Genomic DNA, 24,361 nt, shown 5'->3' on the forward strand with positions numbered 1-24,361 from the left:
ATTCTACATCTGGAAAAATTGCCTTTCAAAAATGAGGGAGATTAAAACATTCCCAGATAAACATAAACCGAGGGAGTCTGTCACCATGAAATTGGCCCGACAAAGGATACTAAAAAGAGTTCGGCAAGTTGAAAAGAAAGGGCAAGAGACAATAGATTGAAGTCAAATGAAGAAATAGTGATCTGAGGTGAGGGCAGTGACATGGATAAATAGAAACGCCAGTACTATTGTATTTTTGGTTTGTAACTCTACTTTTTACTCCCTATAGGATCTAAAAGGAAAATGCATAAAATATAATGATAAATGAATTATTCTGAACTCAAAAGGTATAAACATGTAATCTGTGACAATGACTACATAAAGGTGGGGCTACAATGGAGTAAAAGAACATAGTTTGTGCAGATAACTGAAGTTAAGTTGGTATTAAACCAAATGAGATTGTTATACATTCAGGATGTAAATTTTGGCCCTTTGGTAACTACAAAGAAAATATTAGAGACTATGTAAACTCCTAGAGATAGAAATTAGAATACAGGTTTCTAGAGGTGGGGGCAAGGGTAATGGGGACTTAATGCATAATGGGGGTAGAATTTCTGTTTGGGGAGATGGGAAAGTTTGAGTAATGGAAGATGGTGAGGGTACTGCAATATTAATCTCACTGAGTGCTATGCTTGGGAGTGGTTGAGATGGGAAAGTTTGCGTTATATGTATGTTCCCACAATTAAAAAAGAACTAAAGAGACAATGACAAGCACAATACATGATGGGATTGCTGAATCAGATCTTGTAATGGAGAAGAAAGGCTCAAAGGGACAGTATTGGGACAAATAAAAAAAAAATAGAATACAAACAGCAAGTTTTATATCAATGTTAAATTTCTTGAATTTGATAAATGTATTTTACATGGTTACATAAGTGTACGTACAGTACTACATGTTCAAGAAACATGATATATATAGCCTATACTCAAACATTCAGAAAACAGACTGACAAATTGATAACAAATGCTGGTGAGGATGTGGAGAAACTGTAACACTATAAACTTCTGGGGTGAGTTTAAAATGGTACAGCTATTGTGGAAAACAGTTTGGTGGTTCCTCAAAAAGTTAAGTAAAAAATTACCATATAAACCACAATTCCAGTACTAGGTATATAAGCAAAACAATTAAGAACAGGTATTCAAAGAAATCTTGTACATGAATGTTCATAGTAGCATACTTATAATAGCCAAAAGGTAAAAAGAACCCAAATATCCATGGTCAGAGCGATGAATGAACAAATGTTAATATATTCATGCAAGGGACTATTATGCAGCCACAAAAAAGAATAAAATTCTGATAGCATGCTACAACATGGATGAGTCTCCAAAACATAAGTGAAAGAAGCCAGAAAGAAAATATCATATATTGTATGATTCCATTTACATGAAATATCAAGAAGAGATAAATCCATAGAGACAGAAAAGAAATTAGTGGCTGCCAGGGGCTGGAGGCAGGGGAAAATGGGGAGTGATCAGTGATCACTTAAGGAGTATAGAGTTTCCTTTTTAGATGATAAAAATATTTTGGCACTAGATAGAGGTGACTTGTACAACACTGTGGAATTACTAAATGCCACCAAACTGCATACTTTAAAATGGTTAATTTTATGCTATGTGAATTTTACCTCAATTAAAAAAAATTTAATACTCATCTGCTTTTAGACACCAGCTTACTGAGAAATCCCAATGCCTCCTGCCATGGCCTTAGTTATGTTTTTGTTTTAACTTTTTACTGTAGTAAAATACATACAACTAAAAATCTCGCATTTTAACCACTTTCAAGTGTACAATTCAGTGGTATTAATTAATTCACAATACTGTACTACCATCACCAACATCTATTACCCCAAATTCTTAATTACCTAAAAAATAAACTTTGCACCCATTAAACAATATCTTCCCATTCTGCTCACCCCAGCCCCTAGTAACCTGTAATCTACTATCTGTCTCTTTGGATTTGCTTATCCTAAGTATTTCATATAAGTGAGATCATACAATAGGTGTCTTTTTGTATCTGGCTTATTTCAGTCAACATGATGTCTTCAAGGTTTATCCATGTTGTACAGTGCATCAAAACTTCATTCCTTTTTATAGCTGAGTAATATTCCATTGTGTTATATAACATCTATGCACTGGGTTATGTTTTTTAATCTATATTCTTCACAAGCCCACTGTTTCCCTGGAAACTCTATTTTTAAAGTTCACTTGGGTTGCTACCGTCTTAAGTTTCAGATTGTCAGCGGCCGACTCATTGAAGGAGACCCCCTTCAGGAAGTGTGATCCTATCTGCACAGGAACGGTGGGGAGCTCACACTGCATGGGCTGCGGGGGTGTCTGCCTCCGCCCCGTCTGCTGGGCTTCCGCCTCGCTGCAGCAGCCCTGGAAAAGGTTTGGACAGGAGAGGAGAGATGACCCACAGCACAGCTATCACTTGGCTCACATTAGATTGCCACACCACAGCTCCAGAGAGCTTCCAGAAATAAAAATGTACCTGCAAACTTGCTTCAATTGCCTTTGGATTCAGGTGGAAGCCAGCTTTCATTGCGTATTCACAGTGGCCTAAGCTATCCAGAGCTATTTTATATGCCTATGAAGAAATTGTTTTCAAGAATCAAGATTAAGGTTATACAACAGAGCATAATATAGCAAAATTTAGTGAAAACAGAAATTTAAAGTTTCTAAAGTTAGTAAAAGACTTCAAGTCAATTACCATTTTATTATTCTTGCCAACTGGTTAAATTTCAGAACTTTTACTTCCTTTTCTCCATCCCTTGAATATGAATATGCCTGTCCTGAAAAAACTTACATGCAAAGCACTGTCGATCTTAATGTTCAGTTCTTTTAGCTGGTGCTCAGGAATTGCTGCACTTTGAGAACAGAAGAGCTGCTGAACTTCAATTCCTGCCAGGCAGCCATCACAGCCTCTTTCTCTAAGTCTAGATGTTGCCTGGAACACAAATAGTAGGTAAAAGAGGATGCTATAGTTACCAGCAAGTTTTTTTTAAAAAAATTTAAACCACCTAAAAATTAGAAAAAGAACAAACAAACAAGGGGTTCTGGATTATTACAAAATGAGCAGCCAAAATAAACCATCCTGAAGAGAAAACAGACATGGTATGGCATCACCCTATTTTAGAAACCCTTAAAAAGGGACTTATTTACCTGCTATTATATACACAAATATATGTATGTATATATAAAAACTGTTCACCCATTCTTAATTTCCCTGCTACAAAAAGACAGATAACCTAGAATATTGGCACTTGAGGTTTCCAGAGTAAAAAAGAAAATTAAAAAAAATATGTATATATGGTTTGACACTCCTAAACACAGAATTAAAAAAGTCAGGCTAATGTGGAAGAGAAAAAACATACACTGGAACATTAAAGGAAAAACAGAACTTAAAAAAACCCCAAGACTAGGAGAAGGGCATCTACAACAGAGCCTTGAGGAACAAAAGCTGCAAAGTTTACTGAGAAGAAGCGAGGGAAGTATATGAATAAAGGATGGCCCCAGAGAGAAACAAAGAAAACCTGCTATAATGAAACCACATGAAGAGAGCATTTCCAAGGGAAAGAGTGGCCCATGCTATTCTGAGTTGCTGAATGGGGTCAAAGGGGTTCTCTGGATTTGGCTTTATGGAAGGTACCAGTGACCCTGACAAGAAAAGTCATGTGCCAGTGTAGAAGTGGAAGCCAAATTTCTGTGAGCTGAATAGACACCATTTATATAAAATTTGAAATCATGCAAAATAATACTTTATATTATTTATAGATAAGTACATCTACGGTAAAAATAGAAAAATATGCATGGGAGTCACAAACCCCAAATTCAAGATAGAGGTTATCTCTAAAAAGGAAAGGCTGTAGCGTGCACAGGTGGTTCAGTGGTATAATGCACATGTAGGAGATCCGGGTTAGATTCCCAGACTATTACACCCCGAAACAAAACAAAATGAAAGGAAAGGATGTGGTTAAGACAGTAGAGAGATACAAAGAAGACAACTGCATTTGTAATGATTCTTTTCTTTTAGAAATAAAAGGTCTGAAGCAAATCTGGTCAAATGTTAAGATTTATTTGACAATGCTAAAGGGAAGATATATGGTATGTGTTACATTATTAAAAGATTCATAATAATTTTTCCTTTAGAATGAAAAAAGTTGGTTGTGAAAAGGAGCAGAGAAAGAGGGCAAAGTGGGGAGAATTTTTGTGTTTTTAATCAGGTTTGTGTGCTGGTGGGAATAAGCTCAGAATGAGGGAAAGGAAATAAAATGTCCCTCAACAGAACCAGGTCCTCAAGAATGGAACATGTGTAGGAGTAGGGCAAGCCCTGGACAGGAGGATAGGGCACCTCCTCTGCTGTAAAGAGGAAGGAAGGCAGAGAAGATGGGTATAAAGAGAGGGGGCCTGTTGCTTTAGTGATATGAAGAAGGGGGCTGGTGGTAGCTGGATTTTATTTTCTCAGTGTAATATGAGACAAGATTATTGGTTGGAAGGGAAGGGAGTGTGAGAGGGACAGGCTGATATGGGTATATGAAAAGATGAAGGAGAGGAGCTCGAAGGACTATGGCAAGGGTTCCTAGCAGGTGGGTTCCCTACATGAATGATGACAGTAGGTGGAGTGGAGAGGAAGACCATTAGCCAGGTACTAAGATTTCCTGAATGAGTTCAGTGATAACGAGGTTGGAGCACTGCAGCTGGAACACCCCACCTTTACAGAGGGTTGTAAAGCCAAGTGAGAAGAATAAGGGTTGGGGCCCCACTACACAGTCACCTGCAATTCTCTGATAAACACCAAGAAACCTGAGGAAAGCCTCCAATGTGAAAAGAGGGATGAAAACAAAAGTCAAAGGAAACAACAACAATGCAGTGAACACAAAATTTTAAAAATTAGAGAATGTACAATGTTAAAATGCAAAAAAATAATTTTTTAAAAATTTGATTAAAGATTTCTAAACAATAAAGTGAAACACTTTGCCAATTTAATTATACCATAGTTCAAAGTAGACATTATATAACAAATCAATATACTACTCCTTAATGATAAATGATCTTTTATTCTATAAAATGAAAGATATCATCCTGGTTAAAGTCTCAACTTGGAAGGCTTTTTTTCCCCTTACGTGCGACAAAGGAATATTAAAATGCTTACAAGAAATGTGTTGTCATTGACTACAGAAGTTTCATTAAGAGATACCTCTTTTTTCTTAAGGTGGGTTTTTGATTGACTCATATTTAAATTCTAATTCTTCTGACTGTAGAAAGAGATCCTGCACAAGAGTGACTTGCAAAGGAATAGAGAATCTCATAGCAGGTTGGATTCCTACTCTGGGGGTTGCAGGTACCTGGGGTCCACTATGGTGGTGAGTCCTCTGAGATGGTTACAAGGTTGTATTGGAAAGCAGACAACATTATGGGAGGAGAATGTTCATGGATGAACATGTACAATCAGCCCTGTAAACAACTCCTGTCCTCCATCGCTGATCTCCAGGCAAGATGATCCCAAACAAATGCTCTGTCCATCTACTAATGGAGTCAACCACATGGTGGTCTGTTGCTCATGGCTGAATTTTATAAACATATCTGCTGTTTGGGAAAGCAGTCAATCTTTCAAAGGATGAAAGGTTTCATGAAGTCAAATAAAGTAATACTGGAAGACTGCTCAAATCACATGCAAAACAACTGATGAATGAAGATCTAGGCAGAGTTGGACCAGTTAAGGAGTTTAAAGAAGAAAAAAGCTACAAAGATAGCAAGCATTTTTAAAAAGAATGACTTGGCTATCAAAAACCAGACAAAACTCCCTGTCTCACTGAGCTTTCACTCATGCAACTGTGGCTCAGAGGACTACCATTCCATTTATCTGCAAGCATACTCCTGCTTGTTCATCTCTACCTAGCCACCTGGCTTACCTCACCTGCCCTAGCCAGTTTCACACAGATTTAGGCTCCAGACTTTTTTCCTTGATCCCTCTTCCTGGAAACTTCGCTATACCACATCCACTTAGAGACAAGGCCCTTCTTCTGAAGCTCTGGCAACCCTCCAGTATGGCACTTTACTGCTATCTCTATAAGTCTTTTCCCACAGTAACCTATTGGTAAGACCTGTCACCCTAGTGCCTGACACATGCCTGACATAAACTGCACAAAGGCATTCACTGTTAAATGAGTGAATAACTAATGTAACACCTTAAAACTTTAAGTCAAAATAAACAGCTCTTTTGAGCTAGAGTCTCTTATTTGAACATAGGATACCAGTTTCCCCAAAGCCAGGGTTACCTCAGCAGCCCCCCGCCAGGATCGCACAGCTTCCTCCAGTTCAGGTGTGTGGCTCATGCCAGATAAGCCACCGGTGCCACTGCTGCTGTTCTTTTTTTCTGGCACAACAACCTCAGCAAAGCAAGAATGGGCCACTGGCTGGACCTTCTGTAATGCCTGGGTCAAAAACTGGAAATGGACTTGCACCACTGTCAAGAAACATCGTCCCAACACCTGTGAAAACAAGAGAGCCAGGGATTTTTAGGTTGCAAGTAATTTCTGGATTAGTAAAATAAATCCTCATCTATCAACTTGAGTAGAAAGCAACAATTAATTAGAAAGCCATAATCATGTAAAGTTAAAAAGCCACCATGCTTAGGAGGATCTGCCTTGGTTCTCATGTCTGGACCTGGATGCCTGATACCCAGAACTCAAAATGCTTCAACCAAATAGCAAGCCCCAAGGCTCAAATGGGTTTTCAATTTCCCATCAAGCCTCCACCACTCCTGTTATCACTCCCCTACCCTGAATTCTGGTTGATACCTTCATTGTTGTCTTTGAACTCTTGCTGAACCAGAGCAACCTACAATCCCAATTATGTCCACACAGTATTCAGAGGGAGGAATAAAAGTCATGTCATCAGAAATCTGAAAGAAGGTCAGTCTGACTATAAGATGACATTCTATTGGAAATGGAATCCAAATTTACCAGTTCCAGCAGGCACGCTGTTAACATAGTTATATGTCATATTTCCAGTCTTGCAAAACAGCTGGCAGACCAGTTTTTTAAAAGTCAACAAAATTCTCTCAGGGAGGTGTGAACTATTTCTGAATTATCAACATGTTTGACAAGTCTAATAGTCAGTATAGTGGAAACCCACTCACCAGAAACATTAGTGGTTGGCTAATGAAAAAGTCCATTAAAGTAGGTAATTCATTTTTTAAAATACTATATACATACTATGAACATTTTATTTCAATTTAAGATATGAATGTGCATTCATCTGCCAACTTATTGGCACTGCCCTCATTATTTGGCATTGGGTGAAACTGTTCTCTGATATTGTTCGTTGTTCCATTTTCTTTCTTGTGTTAACCAAAGCTAGAGTGAGTGTCTTCTATGATTTTTTATTTCCTTGTCTTTACAATAGAGCAGGAACCTGCCACTTGCAAAGTAATTTGAGCAGAGACCTTCCAGAGACATTTTCCCCTAATCTTTTACATTTGTTTTGCTCTTCGTAATTTGTCAACAAGAACAACAAAAACTTTTGCAGTGCTTTTATAATGTGGTACAACATTTAAATTCATTTTTCTGTGGAAAGTATTTCATACTTCATTGGCTCCCATAGCAGATAACTTACAAAAAATTACTTTACTGACTTTGCAATATATCTAATATATGCACATCTGAGAGGCCCACTCTCTGCCAGCATTTAGGACACTGCTGTGGGAAGTGGGGAAGGCTGGGGTACTGTTTTTGATCACTACAAAGAACTTGAACCCAAACCCAGTGCCCATCCTCCAGTCCAGTTCTAATACCTTAGAGCAGCCTCAAATCAGGCTCAGTCTCTGACCTCTCACCCCCAGCACATATGCCAGATGCTGCCCTTTACTATGTGCCTTTTCCATCCTCACCATCAGAGTTCTGATTCCTAGAGAAATAGGGGCAGGCTAGTTCTCAGCAGTGACATTTATACCCTTTGAATATTTTAACCTCTGTGGAAATCGCCAGGACCAACTAAAACAAACAAAAATACTTGCACAAATCTCTCACCAAAGTACCCTCCCCTTCATAGTGAACAACCAGAACCACAAACTGAACCCCGCCCCTGCAAACCTCCTGGTTTCCACTCACACCTCCCTCACAGCTCCTCCCCATCAGTGATCTGTGTTAGATTGCTCAGCAAATCTTGGAACCTAGATATGTGTCATGAATAGAATAAACAGCAGTTATTTACTACTGTATATAACAATAGCCAGCTTTGAGCACTGAGCATGTATGCGAGTCTATGCTAAAGATTTCACATCAACTATTTCATTTAATCCTAGGAACAACTCTGTGGTCATCCCCATTTTGTAGGTAAGACTGAGGCAAAGGAAGGTTATGAAACTTTGTCAAGGGGACACAAACTGGGTGTGACACAGTGGTCCCTTGACTCGAGTATTGATGCATTTAGCAACTGTGTCCCACTGCCTTTGATAGACTCTAGACAGCTGGAAACAGCTGTGGGCTGGCAGAACTGAGACCAAACACATCCCAGAAACTCAAATTTAACTGTTGTAGGCCAGAATAAAGGTGTATACTGAAGGTTTATACAATGCAAGCACAGAGAGGAAGCACGGAGCTGGGTCCTCCGGGACACAAACTCTTCCTTCCCTTCTCCTCCCTCAGTAACCTGGCAGGCCACAGGGAAGGGCAGGGAGGAGGTGGAAAGGCCATGCACTACCAGCTCTGGAGTTACAATCACAGCTTCTGACCGATTTAACTGAGTCATTCATTCTTCCAACAAATATGTAATATGTGAATGCCTAAAATGTACAAAGCACAAAAAAGCTAGAGGATACTATAAGAAAGATGATAAGCACATCTGTGTCATCATACTGATTACACTCTAGTGGGGTGGGGCTAAGGGAGAGAACAAACCAATAAATAGCTATATAAGGCAAGGTGCTGCTGAGAGAATGCACACTAAGGGTCAGGTAGTAAGGAAATGACCAAGGGGAAAGAAAGAGCTTCCCCTTCCCCCTTCTAAAATATAAAATTCTGAAGGTCTAATGCAGGGCCCCTAGGTCCAGAATAGGACACTCTTCTGACAATGCCTGTCTGGGCCACATTTTCACTCCTAGACACAGGAGACCTCTTGCTATGGGGCAGCAAAATGGCTACAGGAATAAGTTGGGGAAGAAATGCTGGAAGGTTTTAAAAGGCAGATATCCCAGTTTATTTAAATAACCTAATTACATAGAAACGAGAATAGGGAAGGAGATATTATTATTTTGTAAAGGTTAAAGTAATATCCTGATACATTCCAGTGTATTTGGGGCAGAAAATAAAAAAGTATTTGCAAAGTCCCCTTGAGGGACTAGAGGAAAATGTGGAAGTATTAATCTTCCCCACCTGAGTAATTCCTAATATTCTCCCAAGCACTAAGGACTCCCAATTTAATAATCCAAGCCCTCGAGCTTGAAGCTTATGAAACTTATCTCAGCAATGGCGAAGCTAGGCTTACTTATAACTATGCCTAAATGTCATCCCCAGAGAAACTCTTTTGTTGCTCAGATGTGGCCTCTCTCTCTAAGACAACTTGGCAAATAAAATCAATAACCTCCCCTCTTTGTGGGACGTAACTCCCAGGGGTATAAGTCTCCCTATCATCATGGGACATGATCCCCAGAGATGACCCTAGCCCTGGTACTGTGGGAATGACAATGCCTTCTTGACCAAAAGGAAGAAATGGAGAAAATAAATACAGTTTCAGTGGCTAAGAGATTTCAAATAGAGCCAAGAGATCATTCTGGAGGTTATTCTTACAACAGCTTCAGCCAGATTCTATAAATTGCCACAGTATGCCAAGCCCCAACCAACAGTATTCCTGAAAACTCTAAAGAATACTGTGGGCTCTAAGACACTAAAAATGTTTTACCTAGTAAGTTTATTTTCTTCAGAAATTTAAGGTCTCCAGATAAGCCCTTAAACCTAGATGTGCCAGTCTCTCCAAGAACATCAACCAGTTTCATATCTCTATACCACAAGATCAACACCCGTTGCCAGCGAAGAACTCAAAATGGCTATTACCTAGATATCCCTAAAGGTTGATTAAATGAAAGGGAGGAAGAAAAAAAACAGGCAGACATTCAGTATGCAGATTCCCTTGATTTATTACACATTTGCCCATGGACAAGTCATTTAACTTCTCTGAGTTTCTTCCCTGTAAATAACAAATGATAAGAACAAGAGCTCAGCTTCTCTGCAACTCCCTCCTCCTATTCATGACGCAAAGAACATCAACCTAAATTATGGTTTTGATAAAATATTTATGCTACAAACAATTCATTAAAAGCCAACCAAACCTAAGAGTCACCCCCAAGAGAGCTTCTTTTGTTGCTCAGAAGTGACCTCTCTCTCCAGCCAACACAACAAGCAAACTCACCACCCTCCCCCTGTCTATGTGGGACATGACTCCCAGGGGTGTGGACCTTCCTGGCAACGTGGGACAGAAATCCTGGAATGAGCTGAGACTCAGCATCAAGGGATTGAGAAAAACCCTAGAATGAGCTGAGACTCAGCGTTCTAGTTTGCTAGCTGCCGGAATGCAACACACCAGAGACGGATTGGCTTTTAATAAAAGGAAAGGCAGCTAACTTTCCACTGAGGTTCTTTCTTACGTGGAAGGTACAAGATGGTCTCTGCTGGTCTTCTCTCCAGGCCCCTGGGTTCCAACAACTTTTCCTGGGGTGACTTCTTTCTGCATCTGCAAAGGCCTGGGCTGAGCTGCTAGTGCTGAGATGAGGAATGCTGAGCTGCTTGGCTGTGCTACATTGCATTCTCTCATTTAAGCACCAGCCAATTAAGTCAAAACGTCCGTCACTCATTGCAGCAGACACGCCTCCTAGCCGACTGCAGATGTAATTAGCAACAGATGAGATTCACCTACCATTGGCTCATGTCCACAGCAACAGAACTAGGTGCCTTCACCTGGCCAAGTTGACAACTAATCTAACTACCACACTCAGCATCAAGGGACTGAGAAAACCTTCTCGACCAAAAGGGGGAAGAGGGAAATGAGACAAAGTGTCAATGGCTGAGAGATTCCAAACAGAGTCGAGAGCTTATCCTGGAGGTTATTCTTAGGCATTAAGTAGATATCACCTTGTTATTCAAGATGTAGTCAAGAGGCTGGAGGGAACTGCCTGAAAATGTAGAGCTGTGTTCCAGTAGCCACGTTTCTTGATGATGACTGAACAATGATAGCTTTCACAATGTGTGTGATTGTGACAACCTTGTGTCTGATGCTCCTTTTATCTACCACGTCAACAGACAAGTAGAACACATGGAATGAAAATAAATAATAGGGGGAACAAATGTTAAAAGAAATTAAGTTTGAAATGCTAGTGATAAACGAAAGCGAGGGGTAAGGGGTATGGTATGCATAATTTTTTTTTTCTCTGTTATCATTTTATTTCTTTTTCTGTTGTCTTTTTCTTTTTCTGAATTGATGCAAATGTTCTAAGAAATGATGAATATGCAACTATGTGATGATATTGAGAATTACTAATTATACATGTAGAACGGAATGATATGTTAATGTTTTTGTTAATTTTTTTTTAATTAATAAATAAATAATTTTTTTAAAAAAAGCCCACTAAACCAATAGTTATTTATGGTGGACCTCTGAAATGGCTGTTTCACAGAATATCTCTAATGAAATTTACCTAAAGTTACAGATACATAAACATCACTTTCTCTTGAGAGAGGGCAGAGTTCAACTTCCAGCTCACCACTGCCCCTCATGTCTCTATGATAGCTCATATCTTAGTCTTAGCTCAGCTCTGCTCTTGCTAAAGACTTCTCATTTTCCTGAGAGATCTAACATAATGAATTTGGCAGAGCATGACCCTAGGACGGCCAGCAGCTCTTAAGTAGAGTGGTCATAGACACACACACTCGAGTGTCAGTGGAGCTACAGTTCTAGCTCTATCAAGTTACCATTTATTGTATGCTTAACCCATTCCAGGTACTTTATGTGCAGTGAGGTGACCCTGTGAGATAAGAGCAAGTCACCACTTTACAGATGAGGAAGGCTTAGCAAAAAAGAGAGAAAAAGAAAGCTACTCAATGTCAAACAGAGAATAAGTATTACAGTAGGGACCTGAAGCCAGCTCTGTTTGACTATAAAAACTGTGTTCTTAACCTTTACGTTTCGTCTCCCTATGACAAGATGCGGGATGGAGCCACAATCATGAGTGGATTCTAAAAAGAAAAAGAGAAGGAATCTTGTGCAGGAACCATGAAGTTTCCCACAACATATTCGGCCTTGGTGTGGGAATGGAGACTGAGAGCCAGGGTTCAGTCTTCTACCAGTGGGGAAGGGAGAGGGCCAATAGCAATGTGGAACACACCCTGTGTGGCACTCCTACATGGTACGGATCTCAAAATGGGGTGACCTCCACAACACAGAGCAGCTGCCAACATGGGCTTAGCATGTACTTGAGTCTATGCTAAGGATTTCACATCAACTATCTCATTTAATCCTAGGAACAACTCTGTGGTCATCCCCATTTTATAGATAAGACTGAGGCGAAGGAAGGTTATGAAACTTTGCCAAGGGGACACAAACTGGGTGTGGCATAGTGGTCCCTTGACTCGAGCACTGATGCATTTAGCAACTGTGTCCCACTGCTTTTGATAGACTCTAGACAGCTGGAAACAGCTGTGGGCTGGCAGCACTGAGACCAGGCACATCCCAGAAACTCAAATCTAACTGGTTTAGGCCAGAATAAAGGTGTGTACTGAAGGTTAACATAATGCAAGCACAGAGAGGAGGCATAGAGCCAACATGGGCTGGAAGAAGTGCTGTTGTTAAACCAGGAGGAGGAACATGGGGCTTGGGAAAAAGAGTAGCTTTTCTACCTTTTAAGGACTTCCAAACCCAAACACACTGCTGTTCAATCCTTCATCCCATTTAAGAGTTATTAAAAAAGCAATCTGATTTAAGCCTCCCTCTATATTTGCATTAAAAAAAAGAATAAGTCCATTTGTCCCGAATACATCCTAAGTTGATAGAATTTCAGACAATAAGAGGCCTGCAGAGACTTGGCATAAAGAAAAACCTTCATATGGCTTACATTCCTTATAAAGGCCCAACTGCTGAATATAGACAGTGACTTTGCACTTCTGCCTCCAAATGCCTGTGAGTGTTCTGGATTCCAAACAGCCACCAGAGACCTGAAACTGAATGCTGTTTTCTGGGAATGCCTGACAGTAGAGGAAAATGGCGCATTTTCACCTTCCATTTTTCTGTATACACACCATAGTCACTGCTAAGGGTGTTGTGTTCATGGATATAGCCAGAAGACCTTTTCCTTTTTATGATTTTAACATTTTATGCAGGTTGTAAATCTATTTAATTTAAGGCCATCCTTTTTTGAACCCTCAAAAGACCACCCTTCCTACAACACCATGGCTGTTGAGAATCAACCTAGAATTTAACTCTACTTTCTAGAATATATCACAATTTGGAGCTGATTTTAGTTATTCCTCTTCTAGTGACCAGCTGAAAGCCTGAACCAGTCCTCAATAACTGCGTGTGTTTGGAATTACGGAGTTGTCCAAGTTTACCCCAACTCCCAACACACCTTGTGATTTTCACATGGACACAGTAATTCCTCTTTAAGCTCACTGCTCTGCTTACCTCACTCAAGTTCATCACTCTCAGATCCCTGCAGAATGACAAACAAGTAAATTGTCATATATATCATGTTATCAAATATTTTCAGGGTGCTAGCATTTATATCTGATCAGTTTAAAAGTCCAGGGTGGGTAAAAATGAAGTAGATCTGGACAGGCTACTTTTTTAGAAATTCCAAATTCATTCTGTTATTTCTTTCTCTTCAATACTTACTTTTACCTTACACATTACATTTAGTTCCAAGGGTCCACAGTCTTGTCTTTTTTTCTTTTAACAGCAAGGATGACTTTATGCAGGGGCTGCTATAGTAAGGGGAGAAAGAGCAGAATTCAACTCCTCAAGCTTGTTTTTCATAAGGACTCTTGCGTTCTTAGGACAATTCCAGAATAGTTACATAATGACCTAGCCAGGAGGCTAGAATATCATACAAAGACCTAAATGTGGCTCCAGAGAAATAGAGAATGTTATGGACCTTGCCTGGCCCAGGCAAAGTGCTTTCTGAAGATTAGCTTACAGTATAAAAATGTAAAAAAACAAGTCTACTGAAGCTAACATATATAGTCTGACCTAAAAACCAATTACAGTGAGTGTTTAAATATATAGCAAACAAACAAAACAACGATAAAAACCTCTTTGTGGTTTTAATCACATTAACTCAACCTAGAAGATAAAAAAGCAGCTGCAGTATGTACAGGAGAAAGAACTAGGGGAGAAAAGGCAAGCGGAAAGAAAGCTAACACATGTCCAAGGGTCAACAACAAATGCTAATAATTCCAAGGAGATTACATTCTGCCCCTGGACAGGCCGCTTTACTGCTGGTTAAAGTATTTCGCAAAGATGGTTTCTGAGTGCTACTTCATGGGCTAAGTACTGTGGTACACAAAACCTTTTCAATCAATAGTACTATGTATAGATTGAATTATATTCCCCCTAAAAATACATGAAGACAGAGGCAGAGTGGATTTAATGTGTCTACAAGCCAAGGAACACTGACAAGGATTGCTGGCAACCACCAAAAGCTAGGAAGAGACGAGGAAAGTATTTTTTCCTCAGAGCCTCTTTAAGACATCAAAGTTGGAAACCTTGCTAACACCTTAACTTTGAAGGTCTGGCCTCCAGAAATGTAAGATTACACATTTCTGTTGTTACAGCCATGCAGTTTGTGACTCTGTTAATGCAGCCCGGGGCAAATAATACATACATATTCACTGCAAATAAATTACAAAAAAAACACACAAAAATTAGATGAATAAAATAAAAAAATACATAGCACCCAAATTTTACTAAACAGATATAACCACTGACTACGTTTCCCAAATAACCTACATTCTTTCCTTAGCTGTTTATTACAAAAAACGAGATCATATTTTTGTTCTGTTGCTTGCTTTACAAAATCAAATATACCAAAAATCTTAATATAACCAACAAGGATAATTATAAAATATCATGATAATAACTGGCCCTCTAAATAAGTCCACATCAATTACTGCAGACAAAGGACTCTGCTCTTAGAGTAAATTTTCCCCATTCAAAATGCAAGTTTTTTCTATAAAAGAAACAAAACAATATTGTAGGTTTACTTAGGGCAAGATAAAGATATATTTAAGTCACCCAGATACCATATAGCCTAACAAAGTTCAGAAAATTCTTCTTCTTGATGCATCGATGCAAGGGCATTTTTTGTTACAAGTTGTCACTTTAATAAGAAAAATACTAAAATATCCCAATTGATAAACTGATTCAAAAAACAGGGAATTTGTAGATGGAAATTCAATTCCACAAAATTAGCTTCACAATGACACATCATTCAGGAGAGAAGTCCTCTGCCCGTGAGGGTACATCGTACCAGATGCCTTCCTTGTGTCACCTCATTGAGATAGGGATTGCCATCCCTACATGACAGATGGGACACTTAATAGCCAGTTTTATTCACACTGTATCCCACTGGCAATAACTATGGCAAGTCTTGGGATGAGGTGGAGAGAGGGCCTCACACCTCCTCTCAAAACACCTGAAATGGTGGGCCCCCTCTCTCCTCCTTGCTTCATGGCTCCAGATCACTGCACTTGCTTCACCTTCTTCTTAACTCTCCAACTACTCCTTACCCAAGATCCTTTTTGCTTCCTATTTATCTTCAGACCTCTAAATTAGTGTGCCCCAGGGCTGACTCACCCTTGGATGATCTCATCCAGTTTTAAAACTTTAAATACCATTATTCTCTGATGGTTCCGAAATCTACATTTGCATTCCGGAACTCAGTCCTGAACTCCAGATGCGTTATAACTATCTATCTATATCTACTTGATATTCCCCTTGGATGTCTGAGGCATTCACTGACATATTATTCTAGCCCATGTCTCCCCTACCGCTGCCCATCTCAGAAGACAGCTTTTCCAGTGACCCATCTGCTCATGTTAAAAACCTTAAGACTGACTTCTGGGCCAAGATGGCGGCTGAACAATGTGCACATTTTAGTTTGTCCTCCAGAACAACTACTAAATAACCAGAAACAGTACAGAACAGCTCCTGGGGCCGCGTCAGTGACCAGACACATAGCATACCCCAGTCTGGACCAGTTGGACCCGCTGCGAGCCCCCACAGAACCGTGAGTTTCCCAAGCAGTGGTGGCCGGTGCCCCTCCCCAACAGGCTGCCTCCCAGAGGGGAAAGGAAAGGAACTTTACCAGCAGCAGGGACTGAGCACAATCAAACACCAATTGTGGAATTAATTAACAAATTCTGACTACTAAAAATAGGCCCCCAGCTCAGGTGAACCTGGTCAAAGAAGAGGTTGCTCATTTCTGCCCCAGCGCCAAGGGGGCAGGGCTGACAGAAAAAAGGGAAAGATAAAAAAAAAAAAAAAAAAAAAAAACAGAAGGAAACAGAGGTTTTTGTTGCTGTGTTTCTACAAAGGCTTGACTGCCTTTGGATATAGCAGCAGGACTTCTCAGGCTGCAACTGCCCCAGGCATAGGCAGAAGTGAGCTCATTTGGGGCCTTGTCTGGAGCCTATGCCTTCCCCAGGGGAGGGGTAAAGCCCACTCAGGTGGAATCCCTCCCTCAAGGAATTCAGACACCAGGGCTTGGTAATTTGAAGCCATTTAAACCAGCCTATAACCTCTCCTCTGTCTCCAGCACGCCCCCAGCAGAGAGAGTCTGCCAAAGTTAAAGGTACTGCATCATCTTATGCTGGTGGGACCTGTAGTCAGACAAGTGCCACATACTGGGCAGGATAAGAAAAACAGAGCCCAGAGACTTCACAGGAAAACCAACGCAGGTGACTCTTTCCTCCTGATAGGAGGCCAGTTTGGTCTGGGAAAATCTGGCTAGGGTCTATAATATCTAAGTAGACCCTCCTAAGTGTGTGTGTGGGAAAGGCACCACACAAGCAGAGCAAGAAACAAGAAAACAAGAACTGAAAAATTCTCCTCTGTTAAACAAAACTTAAGCTACAGGTCCAGATAAAGCTGAACTGAATGTCAAAGAACAGATAGACAATGAATTCATCCAGCAAGAAAACCCTAGGTAAAAGAAGTGAAAGCAATCTCCAGAATAAACTAATTAAGGTAATTAAATGCCTAGAGGCCAGCAAAAAATAACAAATCACACTAGGAAAATTGAAGATATGGCCCAAAGGAATAAACCAACAATTCAAATGACATACAGGAGCTGAAACAATTAATTCAGAATATACAAACAGACATGGAAAACCTCATCAAAAACCAAATCAATGAATTGAGGGAGGATATAAAGAAGGCAAGGAATGAACAAAAAGAAGAAATGGAGAGTCTGAAAAAACAAATCACAGAACTTATGGGAATGAGAGGCAAGGTAGAAGAGATGGAAAAAAAAACAGTGGAACTCTATGATGGTAGATTTCGAGAGACAGAACATAGGATTAGTGAACTGGAGGACGGAACATCTGAAATCGGACAAGAAAAAGAAAATATAGGGAAAAAAATGGAAAAATATGAGCAGGGACTCAGGGAATTCAAAGACAATATGAAGCGCATGAATATACATGTTGTGGGTATCCCAGAAGGAGAAGAGAAGGGAAAAGGAGGAGTAAAACTAATGGAGGAAACTATCACTGAAAATTTCCCAACTCTTTGAAAGACTTAAAATTGAAGATCCAAGAAGTGCAGCGTACCCCAAAGAGAATAGATCCAAATAGACATACTCCAAGACATTTACTAATCAGAATGTCAGAGGTAAAAGAGAAAGAGAGAATCTTGAAAGCAGCAAGAGAAAAGCAATCCACCACATACAAGGGAAGCCCAATAAGACTATGTGTAGATTTCTCAGCAGAAACCATGGAGGCAAGAAGACAGTGGGATGATATATTTAAACTACTAAAAGAGAAAAACTGCCAACCAAGAATTCTATATCCAGCAAAACTATCCTTCAAAAATGAGGCAGAAATTAAAACATTTTCAGACAAAAAATCACTGAGAGAATTTGTGACCAAGAGACCAGCTCTGCCAGAAATAGTAAAGGGAGCACTAGAGACAGATACAAAGACAGAAGAGAGAGGTGTGGAGAAGAGGGTAGAAAGGAAGACTATGAGTAAAGGTAAAAAGAAGGAAAATTAGATATGACATATAAAATCCAGAAGGCAAAATAGTAGAAGAAAGTACTACCCATGCAGTAATAACACTGAATGTTAATGGATTAAACTCCCCAATCAAAAGACATAGCCTGGCAGAATGGATTACAAAACAGGACCCATCTGTATGCTGTCTCTACTCAAAGGACATGAGGGCAAGGACACAAATGGACATTTGCACACCAATGTTTATAGCAGCATTATTAACAATTACCAAGAGATGGAAGCAGCCAAAATGTCCATCAACAGACAATTGGTTAAACAAACTGTGGCATATACATAAGATGGAATATTATGCAGCTTAAGACAGAATAAAGTTATGAAGTATGTTACAATATGAATGGACCTTAAGGACATTATACTGAGTGTGATTAGCCAGAAACAAAAGGACAAATACTGTGTGGTCTCACTGATATGAACTGACATTAGTGAATAAACTTGGAATATTTCGTTGGTAACAGAGACCATCAGGAGATAGAAATAGGGTAAGATATTAGGGAATTGGAGCTGAAGGGATACAGATTGTGCAACAGGACTGAATATAAAAACTCAGAAATGGACAGCAAATTATTACCTAACTGTAATACAATTATGTTAAAACACTGAATGAAGCTGCATGTGAGAACGATAGAGGGAGGAGGGCTGGTATAATCTAGGAATGCCTAGAGTGTATAATGATAGTAACTAAATGTACTAGTTTAAAAAATGTTTTTGCATGAGGAAGAACAAAAGAATGTCATTACTGCAGTGTGCTGAAAATAGGTGGTAATTAATATTTTAAAATTTCAACTTATGCGTGAGACTAAAGCAAAAAATGTTTATTTGGTACAAATTTATAATTTGACTACTGCATCTCCTAATATAACTTATGCAGATAGTTGGTTGAACATCTTAAGTACATGGAACTTTGTGTAGGACATGAGATTTTGTTGGTTTGTCCACATGATGCCCTGATGAATCCCAGAGTGATATGATAGTGAGTGGGAAAGTATTTGCAAAGTCCCCTTTGGGGAATGGTGAGAACAGGGGAAAACTCAACTTCCCCAAGTTGAATTCTTGATATTCTCACAAGCAGAGTGGACAACCAAAGCTCTAGGCTGAGCGCCCAGTTTCGGGGTTTGTTCATATGAAACTTAACCCCACAGGGGATAGGTCAAGCCTACTTAAAATTAGGCCTAAGAGTCACCCCAAGAGAACCTCTTTTGTTGCTCAGATGTGGCTTCTCTCTCCAGCCAACACAGCAAACAAACTCACCATCTTCCCCCTGTCTATGTGGGACATGACTCCCAGGGGTGTGGATCCTCCTGGCAACGTGGGACAGAAATCCCAGAATGAGCTGAGATTCAGCATCAAGGGGTGTGGATCCTCCTGGCAACGTGGGACAGAAATCCCAGAATGAGCTGAGATTCAGCATCAAGGAATTAAGAAAAACTCTAGAATAAGCTAAGACCCAGCAGCAAGGGATTGAGAAAACCTTCTCAACCAAAAGGGGGAAGAGTGAAATGAGACAAAGTGTGAATGGCTGAGAAATTCCAAACGGAGTCAAGAGGTTATCCTGGAGGTTATTCTTACGCTAAGTAGATATCACCTTGTTATTTAAGATGTAATGGAGAGGCTGGAGAGAACTGCCTGAAAATGTACAGCTGTGTTCCAATAGCCATGTTTCTTGATGATGATTGTATAATGATATAGCTTTCACAATGTGACTATGTGATTGTGAAAACTTTGTGTCTGATGCTCCTTTTTCTATCTTGCCGACAGATGAGTAGAACATATGGAGTAAAAATAAATAATAGGGGGAACAAATGTTAAAATAAATTTAGTTTGAAATGCTAGTGATCAATGAAAGGGAGCAGTAAGAGGTATGGCATGTAAAATTTTTTTGTTCTGTTTTTGTTTTATTTTTTCTGTTGTCTTTTTATTCCTTTTTCTGAATTGATGCTAAATGTTCTGGGAAATGATTATGATGATGAATATGCAACTATGTGATGATATTGTGAATTGCTGAGTGTATGTGTTGGGAATGTTTGTGTTTCTTTCTCATAATTTTTTTTTGATTAATAAAAAATTAAAAAAAAAAAAGCACTAGAAGATATAAGCTATACTCCCCTTAAAGACATACAACTCTTGGGAGTTCTATAGGTGCTCTGGACTCCTGAACTTTCTACACAGAGCACCAGCCAAGATGACAAAACCCAAAACTTAGGCCCCACTGTGGAACTGTACCTTGAAGCTGTCAAGATGTAAGAAAAGCAAGGAGACAAGTGACATTGCTGCTGTTCCCACTGCCCTCTCTTCACTTTCCTTTTGGAGGGTGACCTCATCCTGCCTCCTCTTTGGCCACCTTGAAAGGCCAAAGTTTCTTTACCTTTCTGATCTTTCCACCATTCTTCCTTTCATTCACTCTGTTCCAGCCCTAACAGGTTCCTCACTGTTCATCAAACATTCCAGCTTTGCTTCTGCCTCGGGCTGTCCCCACTGCCTGGAATCTTCTTTTCTTGATTATCAATACCGCTTGGTCCTTCACCTCCTTCAGGTCTTTACTCATATGTCACTTTCTCAATGATGAAGTTTTTAAGTTTGAAATTGCAACTCTCTTCTATTTATGTGAAGGAAGAGATTTTTGTTTGTCTTGTTCACTGCTGTACACAGTGCCTGGTACAGCACCTGGCACAAACAAAGCGTGTGATAAATACATGTGGAATGAACGCAGGAACCACAAGTCAACTCAACTCTTTTATTTATATACATTTGTACTGAAAAATAAATTTTATTTAAGAAAACTATCAAGTGTGTAAAAAGAGGTGAATATGTAACTTTATAATAAATAAAATATAAGTTATTGCTCATCTATGTACTTCCTTAATATGAACTACATGTTTTAATTGCAAATGGTCCTTAGTTAGGATCTGAGAGCCCAAAGACAAATGAAACTGTGATAGAGATAAATCAAAGAAAAATTAGCCAACTTAATTCAGCCAGCCTAGCATCTTGCAGGAACACTGGGATTAAACAAAATCACAAAAACCACTAGCAGAGATGTTCCCAGATATCAAAAGAAGGAATGCAGACAGCAGGTGCCATGCAATCCACCTCTATAAAATGTCTGGGTGGGATAGCAAAGCTTTGTACAAAGAACAAATTCAATATGTGGAACCACATTCTTCCTGAATTTCACATGGTAGTTGGAAAAATAGCTGAGCCACACTTGGAAAATAGCTGAGCCACACAAACACAAAGAAATTCCCATGAAGCACTTGATAGGGACAATATTTTCCTTTTTAGGCAAAATGCCACTTCATACTCATTGTAAAATTATAAAATTTCTATAAAGCCCAGGGTGGAAAAAATAATCCTACCTCATCTGCTAACTGGCTTGTCAAAAGGTTCTAGCTGGGCAGGCCACGGTGGCTCAGCAGGTAAGAATGCTTGCCTGCCAAGCCCGAGGACCGGGGTTCGATTCCCGGTGCCTGCCCATGTAAAAAAAATAAATAAATAAAAGGGGAATCTATTAAAAAAAAAAAACTTTAAAAAAAAAAAAAAAAAAGGTTCTAGCTAACGCAAATATATTCAGTGGGCATCCTTCCCCTGCACTGGCTCCCCTCTGCTCCATTCTAGTTACAAGGCAAATGGAGCACTGATTATCGATAAAGGAATCTCATTGGGTTTTATGCTAAAAAGATCCTGGCAGTTCCAACTTGGGTGCTGCCTTATGACCCCCAAGAGAGAAGATAAAACAAGGGAAAAGAAGGCAGAAGATAAAACAAGGGAAAAGAAGGCAATCAACTCAAGAACCAGGAGAGAACTCAGTAGGGCCAAATGTCCTGGGGCTGGCAATTTCTTTCACTTAAAGGGGTTCTAGTAAGAAGAATGACTTGCTGCACATTTCTTTCTGATGTTGGTTCTGTACATAATTGTGCTCTGCACTTCAGAGTAGGTCTAATAGTACCTTTCAAGCCATACCAGAAATATTATTACTGTTAATAACAATAAATGATGACAATGAAAACTAACTGGGGTACAGCACTTCACATACAGTAATCAGTTCTGATCTTTACAACAACTCTGGAAGGTGAGTAGTAATTCCATTTTATAGATGGGCAAATTGAGGCTTAGAGACGTTAAAAGATTTGCTCAAGGCTGTAAAGGCTGTAACCAGTAGAGACATTTTCTAAATCTATATCTTCTAACTTCATGCCCCACGTCTCACTTCCTAAGCTGATGTACCAGACAAACTATCGCAAGCATTAGCTAACTAGTAAACACTACAGTCACAACTCATTTCTCTAATAGCAACACCTGAAGGTGAACCACCCAGGGTAAGGGGCAAAGTCAAATGAGTATAGACAGGACAGGATTCACACACACCTTGCCTGCTCCAGAGCAGGATGGCAGAGCAGACTGTCAGCAATCATGGTTTCTGGACATAGGTTTCATTATCTGTCAATCAGTGAGCATATCCCAAATTGGATAGAAGTCAGAATCACCTGAGGAGGGTTGAAGAATGCACTGGCCACATTCAGAAATGGGACCAGTGAATCAGTACTTTGTCCTAGGTTTAAAATGGCCAAGTATGTGAATACTTCTGAAGTCAGGTCTTTCCTGTCCACAGTCCTGGGCTAAGCTCCTGAGCAAGGGTCCTTGCCTTCTAACAAGTAATTTCAGACAGGCCCCAAACTTCTTTCCCCAGTATGAATGTTAAGGAACTCATAGTGCCTCACTGATAAAATTTTAAAGAAGACCTAGAGGAAAAAATCCAAATGCCTAGCCACTTTATCTAAATTGGTGATTATTCCCAGAAGACCTTTTATTGGCCTATGGCTAAATTCACTGGCAGTCAATAAATCCTGGAAACAACAAATACCGCTCTGTAGAAAAGGCAAATGTTAAGTTTGCAGGCCTACACTTAGCAATCACATCTTAGAATTCACTTGTAAGTCAGCTGTTTGTAACTTAGAATAGAACCATGGATTCTAAAATGTACCCACAGCACTTAGTTTCCAGACTAGCTGTAGTAAGTCTGTCAAACTGCTATGTACAAAAAATACAGCCGTATTTCTACTACCTTAAGCAACACTTCATTAGGAAAGCCAAGTCAAAATCCAAAATCACAACAACAGGAAATATTTCCCCCTTTCAGTTTGAGTGGTCCCATGGTGGTTCTAGGAAGCAACAAGGTAGGTGCTACTGCAGCCCAGTGACTTACTAAGTCCTTGCTTCTCATGGATGAGTAATCCTTCTCTAGTTGTTCTAACCTGCAACAACGCACTTGTCCTCAGGGTTGGTCAGAAGTTAAGCAGGTCTAGCTGTGTCTCCTCTACTACCTGCAGCACCATCTGAAGAAGAGCTTAACACTATTCAAGTTAAAATGAAAGCCTTTGGTATTACTTTTCAAACCATTCTTGTCTGAGATCCTAAATAAAGCTAAACATTCTTAGGTCATTGAGGGTTGGTATCTATAACAGTCCAGGTCTAATGCTGTTTGATACTTTCTAAGAGAGGGCAAGGTGTCCCTGACTGTTCTCCTGCCACATTACTCTGTAAACCAGCAACAAGACACAGTGGCAGCCCAACATAATGATTCTCTATGTAAAATAAATGAAGATCAGCACTGTACACCTGTGCATGCACAGATATGTAGCTATGTCTGTAGTCTAGCATGGCATACACCAACCAAATGGGGATAGTGGTCACTTCTGAACAAAGGACTGGGATGGGAAAGCGGTGGGAGGGTAAAGTAGAAGTTTTAAGCTTCATTGCTTGAATTTCTTTTGAGAAGTACATGCATGTTTTACATGTGAAATTAAAAAAAATATTTTAAACTCACATGTCATTTTGTAAACACCTTAAATAATAATCTCCCTGAATATAAAATGTGATCATGGAATTAATCAGAAACTATAAATATACTTGAATATATAGATTAAAATTAGAATTATCCAAGAAGGTTATTATATATTTATACCAGTAGGTTCAGCAAACTATGGCTCATCAGTCAAATATAGATCAATAAACAGGCTGATGAGGTAGGAATGGTTTTTCACATTTTAAAC

General features: G+C 39.6%; 1 protein-coding gene across 10 annotated transcripts in view; it reads right to left on the reverse strand.

Annotated features, from left to right (window-relative positions):
- Nucleotides 1–24,361, reverse strand: part of GARRE1 (granule associated Rac and RHOG effector 1) — a 133,062-nt gene that overhangs the window by 46,066 nt on the left and 62,635 nt on the right. For all 10 annotated transcript variants that reach the window (XM_077132215.1, XM_077132213.1, XM_077132212.1 and 7 more), the window contains 4 exons: nt 6,318–6,530; nt 2,846–2,986; nt 2,531–2,626; nt 2,257–2,418 (listed from right to left, as the gene is read on the reverse strand). In XM_077132215.1, the coding sequence (XP_076988330.1) occupies nt 2,257–2,418; nt 2,531–2,626; nt 2,846–2,986; nt 6,318–6,530 (612 nt within the window). The remainder of the gene's footprint in view (nt 1–2,256; nt 2,419–2,530; nt 2,627–2,845; nt 2,987–6,317; nt 6,531–24,361) is intronic.

This window comes from Tamandua tetradactyla, chromosome 16, assembly GCF_023851605.1.
Source record: "Tamandua tetradactyla isolate mTamTet1 chromosome 16, mTamTet1.pri, whole genome shotgun sequence".
Classification (NCBI taxonomy): domain Eukaryota; kingdom Metazoa; phylum Chordata; class Mammalia; order Pilosa; family Myrmecophagidae; genus Tamandua; species Tamandua tetradactyla.